The sequence below is a fragment of the Periplaneta americana genome, chromosome 7, assembly GCF_040183065.1.
Source record: "Periplaneta americana isolate PAMFEO1 chromosome 7, P.americana_PAMFEO1_priV1, whole genome shotgun sequence".
Lineage (NCBI taxonomy): Eukaryota > Metazoa > Arthropoda > Insecta > Blattodea > Blattidae > Periplaneta > Periplaneta americana.
Genome location: NC_091123.1, coordinates 59,432,483 through 59,442,281, shown reverse-complemented (window position 1 = coordinate 59,442,281; position 9,799 = coordinate 59,432,483). Strand labels below are relative to the sequence as shown.

At 33.4% G+C, this 9,799-nt stretch overlaps 1 protein-coding gene across 5 annotated transcripts in view; it reads right to left on the bottom strand.

Annotated features, from left to right (window-relative positions):
- Positions 1 to 9,799, bottom strand: part of LOC138703145 (multiple coagulation factor deficiency protein 2 homolog) — a 58,071-nt gene that overhangs the window by 2,238 nt on the left and 46,034 nt on the right. For all 5 annotated transcript variants that reach the window (XM_069830785.1, XM_069830786.1, XM_069830782.1 and 2 more), the window contains 3 exons: positions 6,597 to 6,843; positions 3,329 to 3,415; positions 1,062 to 1,246 (listed from right to left, as the gene is read on the bottom strand). In XM_069830785.1, the coding sequence (XP_069686886.1) occupies positions 1,062 to 1,246; positions 3,329 to 3,415; positions 6,597 to 6,805 (481 nt within the window). In that variant the 5' untranslated portion in view covers positions 6,806 to 6,843. The remainder of the gene's footprint in view (positions 1 to 1,061; positions 1,247 to 3,328; positions 3,416 to 6,596; positions 6,844 to 9,799) is intronic.

The following is a 9,799-nucleotide window of genomic DNA, read 5'->3' as shown; positions in this document are numbered from 1 at the left end:
ATAATTTCATCATTTTTCTTGTAATGATTGAAATTATACTGAAAGTAACTTTGAAAATCAACGGGAACTAAATGTGACAATGGTTCTTTATTTCTCCTGCAAAATCTTTTTAAAAACACATAGCGGATTTTGGAGGCGCAGCGACGATATACTAAGTACTTATCTTAGTCCACTGCTGTGGAGTAACAGTTCGTCTGACCGTGAAATGAGCGGGCCCAGGTTCAAATCCTGTTGGGGTTTTTTCGTCGTTTTTCCCTCAACCAATTAAAGTAGAATTGCTGGGTAACTTTCGGCGTTGAACCTCGGACTCATTTCGCCATCATTAATTCATAGATTTTATCGTTGTCATCCATACAATAGCCGGGTTAAGTTCACAGTGCAGAGTGCTGTACTTGAACAAGAGTGCAGCCGTTCGGCTACCCAATCATTCACAGAAAAGGAGTGGTAAGCACAATAAGCCTCAGGCTGTAGTGCAAGCCTTCGGGGTCCTCCACCACTGATTTTTACTCTATTCTACCGGCACTATACTAATGAAAACAGGTTTATGAAGCTACCACATGTTTGGCGCGTTGATCTTAGTTTTGTTTGTTTATGGTACTTTAAACAGTGGAGTGGTCAAAGTTGGAGACAATTTTTGGAGTGATCATCAAATCAGAGCTGAAAACTGCAGTTGACTTCAACTATTATTCGAGACAAAATCTGTCTCAAAATACTCGTAATTTAAGCCTAGCTGCCGAAGTGTAGAATAAAGTTGTTTTTAGTAGCTAATTGAACGGATTTTTCAATTTTAGATGTGAAATTTTGTCTATTCCTTAATCTCCCGTATTTTCTCCAAAAAAAAGTTGCAGCAATCTAGCGTAGGCCTATAAGCACGAAAATGATCATATTTCTATTTCATTGGAATCTTCGGCGTCATTATGCCTATGATAAACTACCTACACAGAATCCAGCACAAGAAAGACAATCTACCGACTCCCCACATTGTTAACCAGGAAAGTGACTTATTAATCTTCGTCTACCAAATGTTCCGACATTGTAATAAAATGACATTAGCTACTTACCAACAAAATAATTGAAATCATCTTGATCTGTATTCTTGTGTGGTTCTGTTTGTGTTTCTGTCTGCTGTTGATGATTGTGTGAGTCATCATTTTCCGCCTGCTCCTCATTGTAGTGAACAGTATGATGAATTGCTTGTAAAATCTCCAACCCATCGAGTTTCGTGTTATTGTCAAAATCATGTAACCTGAATATAGCAAAAATGAAAAACTGAGATTATATATAATTACGTTTCTTCTGGGTAATTATATAGATTCCATATTAATTTGTTGCTTAACATTTATAAAAAACATAGTTGTGGTTATAGGTATCCTACAAGGAAAACTCAGTTTGGACTCCTCGCGGTGCGCATGTTATACCCTTCTTACCCCCTGCAGTAGTCGTGAGAGCATGCTGGGAAAGGGAGCACACGTCATCAGCGCGAGACAGTCACGCTAGCTGGTTTATGCGCACTGAGTTTTCCTTGGCGGATGCCTATAGTAGGGAGAGTTGATAGGTTGAAATTTGAATAGGGGTAAGTATCATCGCGGTACGCGAGAAATAGGCTATCACTAACCCTACTTACTTGCTACAGACCTCAGGTCAACCTGTTACTTACAATTAGCTAACACTTTTCAATCCCTCTGTAATCTTGTCACAAACCTCGGCTATAGGCCTACTGAACTACGTAATAGATATATAAATTTAAAAGGCATGGCTCTACCTCCATGTCCCCCAAGTGCCTTCATGGCATGTGACGGGGATACCTTTACCTTTTTTTTATCTTTTTACCTTAAATTTCATTTATATGAATATACAGCTACATTCCAGAATACAACCACAGTCTAGTTAGTCTAGTATATACAGTCACGAAGCTCAATACGTAGTAAATATGCATCCATAGTTGCTAACCATTGGGATCGCTACTATCGCCTCATTACAGACAATGCGAAATAGTACCTGCACAGTCTATTGTTCTTAACACCCTCACAACTCAAGCTTCGTGACTGTATATACTAGACTGTGATACAACCTCATTGCTATTAACCGTGCCGTTCCGATGCGGTCATAATACTAAAATAAACAACTTGTAGTATTTAAAAAAATATTGGCGACAGGTCTCTTTGGTATTTTGGACAAAGAAACAGCATGTGTAAAAGTTGTAAGAGAAGGCCCTATGGCCTTAACTCTGCCAGTATAAATAATAATAATAATAATAATAATAATAATAATAATAATAATAATAATAATAGTAATTTTATTTATTTATTCTGTACAACAGCCAGGGGCCAATGACAGTTCAGCACATGACAATATCATTACAAGAATTATTATTATTATTATTATTATTATTATTATTATTATTATTATTATTATTACTGGATCAAAAATGCAATAGGCGTTTTTATTTACGAAAACACTCTTTTTCATAATTTTCATCGGCTCCATTTTTCAAAATTGTTGCGCCTTCTTATTATTGTTCAATAAATACACCAGCGGTCATCAGCACACTGTATCCTCGGGCTAGCGTGTCTTAACCGCAGATAAGAGAGGCACTAGCGTGCATCCGCGGCTGCTGGCGGGTATGCTTTCTCCCTCTCCCTTCTGGACGACGGAGCATATTTCGATACATCCTTACCCGTTACAAATTTCAGCGAGTGTTGTCGACCACTGAAATACACCATAGTCGCGCGTTTTCTATTGTTTCTTTGTTCTTTTGGCTCGGCACAGCACGGCACGGTCACTAATGCAGGTTGATTTAGTGAGGTTGCATTCTGAAGTCGCTCTGAATATTATAGTCACGTATACGGTAGGCCTATCTGCTGAATGTAGAATTAATTTTACACATAGAACACTCGTAATGAACAGTATTTTGGAATATATAGATAGGCTACACATGTTATCAAACCAATTATAAAAAATTACTTGAAATTGGGTGAATTTATTATCAACTTTAACATGATATCTTCATAGAATACGCATGAAATCTGTATCTGTTATGGCCTACACTTTTTTACCTAGTCCTATATAAATATCTAGTCATGGAACTTTACTACCACTGCGAAACTGATAGATCTATCGTACTTTGAAATTTTACATACAATGTATTCCTTTATCATATTATTCTTTATTTGTACATGTATCTTAACCTTACTTTGAAGTGGAAATTACATTTTAAATAAAAAGCTCTTCGGACATGAAATTCCTATTTCGAACTTTTTCCATATATACTAATGGTAATGTTTGTTAGAAACACTTAATAGTAAGCGAAAATGTTTAATGTACTTACTTGAAGTAGTGGAATTCCAATTCTTCTGGTGTCATTTTACGAGTGTCTACCTTGGACACCCACTCCCCTAGATCTTCTCGAATGTGACTAGAAGAAAAAATAAGAAATCACGTCATATTACAGGTATGAAAAATTGCGTAATGTATTTATCTGTCACAAAATATTCTGTTTTTATCGGAAACACAAACTTTGTAATGGAGAAAGAACATAGGCTAAATGAAAATACTCAAAGCATTTTAAGTTTTTAGGTATAAGTAGGCTATAAGTTCGGATAATTATGGATTAGGGCGTGTGCATATTTAGGTGTATGAAAAATTTGAGCCACGGCAAAAAGTTGACAGTGGAATCTTGGTTGCGAAGAGTTTGACTTAAATACGTCTTCAATTAAAATTACTTTTATAGGCTATGAATTATATAAAGAGTTTATAAATTGCAATTTATATTGTCTTTTATTTTCATCTTTATTTCTTGAAAGGGACACTAGGACTGAATTTTTGGCCAAAATAGTAAAAATAAATATATATTTTTTTACATAAATAATTAGCTACCTGATACATTAAAACATTGTGTCCTATATTTAGCACCCGCCTACGACTTTTAAAGATCTGCCGAACATTTTTATAATGCTACTTCTACTAAAAATTACGTTTTCTCAAAACTACATTTTTGGTCAATAATAAAGTTTCTAGCGGCTTCCATTTGCTCCGATTTACATGAAACTTTGCAAGAATATTCAGCATATTGCAATACACAAAGCTGTACATGGAATCGGCTCTTCACTGAAAACTTTTCTAAAAATTAAAGAAAATCATCAAGAAAAAATTATGATTTATAATACAATTTTTATCTCATGAACCAATTCTCAAATTTAAAAATTCATGCGCAGTTTTCTTGGCCGCGTGTTGGGCTTTTGTCGGAAAGGAGAGTTATTGCGTAACAACAGGCATCATGGAGTCCGTGGAGCTATCGCCTGTCTTCTTCGGAACAAGGGTTGGGAAGTTCATGAACAGGTCCACTGCATTTCTGAAGACGACTCTCACAGAAGAGCGGATATAATCGCAATAAACAGGCAACAATAAAAGGCTTTTACCATAGATCCAACTATACGCATGGAGAAAGATCTAAACCAAGCACATCAGGTTGATCAGGAAAAGAGGGCCATTTATGAACCTTGTATTCCCTACCTTAGTGCCAAGTATAATATCTCTCTCTTCAATTGGTTAGTGACAGATTTATTTTTTGGTGCTCGGAGTTCTTTACCAAAATTTACATATAATTTTTAAAACAATTATCAATATCATCTTTTGAAATTCAGAACATCATCTCGCAAATTCTTAAAGATTCCTGAAGATTATACAGTTTCATTTATACCACTCAGAAGGCCTTAATTAAGGATATAATAATTTTAAATAAAATCTTTTATTTATAAATATAACTTTATAGTCATCTTCTAAGATTTTATTTTATAATTGATAATCAATGGTGCTTAATTATTACATTTTTTATAACAATATTCATATTTAATTGATTATATTTGTTTGCTATTAATTTCCGGATCCTCGTGGTCATCCTTAATTAAGGCCGGACGAGTTATTTCTCTCTCTCTCTCTCTCTCTCTCTCTCTCTCTCTCTCTCTCTCATGAAATTGTATGTCCTTCACAGAAGATTTTTAAAGCGAAAACATTTCTGAAGCCGTCAGAGATGTTTTGAATTTATGGATAATTTAATATTATTAGAATACGTGAAAATTAATATCTAAGGAACTAATGAATGAAACTTGATGAAATTTGGTACTGTTATTTAAACGTACAGACACAACAAGTACTAACGGTCAGCGCGTCTGGCCACGAAACCAGGTGGCCCGGGTTCGATTCCCGGTCGGGGCAAGTTACGTGGTTGAGGTTTTTTCCGGGGTTTTTCCTCAACCCAATATGAGCAAGCTGGACCCCGGACTCATTTCACCGGAATTATCACTTTCATCTCATTCAGACGCTAAATAACCTAAGATGTTGATAAAGCGTCGTAAAATAACCTACAAAAATAAAAACAAGACACAAGAAACCCGCCGAATTTGAAAGAAATTAATAGAAAAACTTTAAAAGTTTCAAAACTCAGTCCCGGTGTCCCTTAAGAACAAATTGTTAAGTATAACTTCCACTTTTCAGAAGAACTGAAAATCAATAATAAGAAATAAATTTCTCTCGCAAGTCTTCAAGAATTTCTTGGTATGAACCATAACTTTTTAATGAGATGCGAAGAAGATCATTTTCAGCAACTGCTTAACTATTAACAAAAAATATACTTTATCTACTTCTCTATCGAAAGTTATATTGCTTGTTGCTTGTACATGGCCTGTAAACGAAATATTCTGTATCTTAAATAATACTGTGTTTAAATTCATTATCTAGATATAAAAAGCAGGTATATATTGACTAGAAAGAGTGTCTTAAAACAAAATGAAATACTATGGGATAAAAACATAAGGAAAAGAAAGCGAATTATATATTAAAATATAACAGGGAACATAATATAAATGTAAATGGAACACTAACATTAAAACGAGATTATAAAGCAAATAAATGTTATCGAAATGGGTTACTGGAGAATAAATTCAACTGTAGGAAATAAAGAATGAGTAAAATAAAGTATAGGCCTATTTTGAAAGTGAAGGAAAATATTATGTGAAGAATAGAAGAAAAAGGAGGAAAAAAAGCCACTGGCGTAGCTCGGTCGGTTAAGGCGCTTGCCTGCCGATCCGGAGTTGCGCTCGGGCGCGGGTTCGATTCCTGCTTGGGCTCATTATCTGGTTGAGTTTTTCCGAGGTTTTCCCCAACCGTAAGGCAAATGTCAGGCAATCTATGGCGAATCCTCGGCATCATCTCGCCAAATATTATATCGCTATCACCAATTCCATCGACGCTAAATAACCTCGTAGTTGATACAGCGTCGTTTAATAACCAAGTAAATAAAAAAAAAGGAGAAAAATACATTTTATGCTATAGCAGAAGTGAGGAATCAAGAATATGTATTCCAAGGTAAAAGAAATAGCTCAAATACAAGTTCTAAACTACTTTAGGAAACTGCTCTTCGTGCCTTGCGATTCACATTGGAAAATAACATTCTGTATTTAACTTTTCCTTTACTGCACATAGTATACATTTATAAATCTTTTAAAGGGGGCTTCAATATATTATTATGGAAGGTTTCCATGTCAGGAATTTATTAAGTTTCGAAATTGCAAGTATAAAGTTTGCAGTGATCCACTTACTCGGTATCATGCAAAAGGTTTGTATCCTGAGTTAACTTCGGGACCTCGCCCATGGCGTCTTGCTCATTGGGGCGATGTGGGCGGTAGTGGTGATGCGTCACTACCTTCCCCCTGGGGTGGTGGGGTCCCCTCATGCCGTGCTGGTGTCCAGCAGAGGACATCTCCATTATTGATATAATGTACAACACGATCACAGCTACAATATACATCTTGTGTTAATGCTTCTGGTTCGCCTGAACTGAATTATCTGGAAAATAATAAAGTGAATACAAATAAAATATTAGAAGACACTAAAATTCTTTGCATATGAAGATAAAATAATAAAGTGAATACAAATAAAATATTAGAAAATATTAAAATTCTTTGCATGTGAAGATAAATAGCCTAATAATGTGAATACAAATAAAATATTAGAAGACACTAAAAGTCTTTGCATATGAAGGTAAAATAATAAAGTGAATACAAATAAAATATTTGAAGATACTAAAATTCTTTGCATGTGAATATAAGTAATAAAGTGAATACAAATAAAATATTAGAAAATACTAAAATTCTTTGCATGTGAAGATAAGTAATAAAGTGAATACAAATAAAATATTAGAAGACACTAAAATTCTTTGCATATGAAGATACGTAATGAAGTGAATACAAATAAAATATTAGAAGACACTAAAATTCTTTGCATATGAAGATAAAATAATAAAGTGAATACAAATAAAATATTAGAAGATACTAAAATTCTTTGCATGTGAAGATACGTAATAAAGTGAATACAAATAAAATATTAGAAGATACTAAAATTCTTTGTATGTGAATATAAGTAATAAAGTGAATACAAATAAAATATTAGAAAATACTAAAATTCTTTGCATGTGAAGATACGTAATAAAGCGAATACAAATAAAATATTAGAAGACACTAAAATTCTTTGCATATGAAGATACGTAATAAAGTAAATACAAATAAAATATTAGAAGACACTAAAATTCTTTGCATATGAAGATACGCAATAAAGTGAATACAAATAAAATATTAGAAGACACTAAAATTCTTTGCATATGAAGATACGTAATAAAGTGAATACAAATAAAATATTAGAAGACACTAAAATTTTTTGCATATGAAGGTAAAATAATAAAGTGAATACAAATAAAATATTAGGAAATACTAAAATTCTTTGCATGTGAAGATACGTAATAAAGTGAATACAAAAAAAAAAAAATAGAAAATACTAACATTTTTTGCATATGAAGATACGTAATAAAGTGAAAACAAATAAAATATTAGGAGAGACTAAAATTCTTTGTAGGCTATATGAAGATACGTAATAAAGTGAATACAAATAAAATATTAGAAGATACTAAAATTCTTTGCATATGAAGATATGTAATAAAGTGAATACAAATAAAATATTAGAAGATTCTAAAATTCTTTGCATATGAAGATACGTAATAATACGTAATAATACAAATAAAATATTAGAAGATACTAAAATTCTTTGTATGTGAAAATAAAATAATAATAAAGTGAATGAAAAAAAAGTAATAGAAGATATTAAAATTCCTTTTATATGAACATGGAACTCCGAGGCAGTTGGTACTTTCATATGAACAACTTATTTGCAAAGAAATTGTTCTTCCTTGTACCGTGTTATAGATAGAGATCATATAGAAACATTCAATAATTCGAACTAGGCCTATATATTCGTTCCACTTTTATGGATTACAAAGAAAGGGAAACTACAGTGCATAAATTTTATCTTTCCACACCTTCATCATCTTAAATACGTCTAATTCATAGAAAAAATGTAACAACTTTAAAGGAATAAAAAGTATTAATCTTCTATTTAGGCTTTGAATTAGGGTGGTAATAAAATAGGAACATAAATTAGAAATCACGATGAATCCCGTGTTCGTATCCTCAAAATACTTTGATACCTCACATCTACTGGGTGATCATTTCAAAGTGTGTCATGACGTCACTGTTGTTAGGTCAGCGATTTGAAGCGAGTTTCAGCTTATAATGTCAGAGAAGTTGCCTATTATTTAAGGCGTTCTTCAATCTGAACTTGAGAACGTGTACGGTATAACTTGAACGTCGTAGTAACAGATGGCGGTCTGTACGGTCTGTGTGCTACCATAACCTCTTTCGAACTGTGTTTTGCGCCGGCAAGTCGTACGCAGGGTATTTGTTATCATCGGTTGCGTACGGTAACATTCCACAACACAAATCAAATGCTCCGTGTTCATATTGACCGTCGAAGTTAATGTCAACAAATACGTAAGTAATCGTCTTAACCCTCTCCCCATATCCCGACAGTACGTATTTCCAAACAGTTCACATTCCTGCCACTACCGGCGTTACCGTATGTATCGGTACGTACTCTTCAGAATGAACGCCGTACTTGCTAGGCAACTTCTCTGCCTCATAGGTTATACACCTCTGCGGAAGTGTAGGAAGATTGAATTCTCTAGGCTCATCGGCTAGCCACATGACGGCATACAGCGAGCCATGACACACTTTGAACTGAACACCCAGTACTCTCAAATTTTTTCCACACACAGTATGCGTATTTCATTGAAATATGCATTTACAATAACAATAAAATGCGTGTAAAATTTTTGACGAAATCATGATTTTAGAAAAATATTAATTTTAAAGGTTTCAGAATTTTACACACGGTAGGTAGGCTCTATGCTATACCTTAGTCGCAATAGGGTTATTTGTAAATTCTGGATATTCAATGATAATAATAATAATAATAATAATAATAATAATAATAATAATAATAATAATATATTTATTTATTTAGAATATTAACGTGAAAAACAACAGCACAAGGCCAATTACAGTTTAGCACATGATATAAAAAACAATACAAAACAGAACAAATGATGATGAGAATGAATGACAGAAAATGGCAGTGAAATGAAATACACTCAATATAATAGTCAACATTAATCATTGACCAAATGCAACAAAACAAATAGCAATATCTAACAAATAATAAAAGATATTAAATAACAAGAATATATCACGCGTAAGTAAAATCAAATCAGATCTTGCAAATTAGCACTTTTAATACACCTGGCTACTGGAGAAAGGGATTTAAATAATTTAGTGAAGAAAATTCTTTGACCACGAAAACCTTTCACGCGAATTCTAAGATAGGTGTTACGTATAAAAGAATCGCAATCAATGAC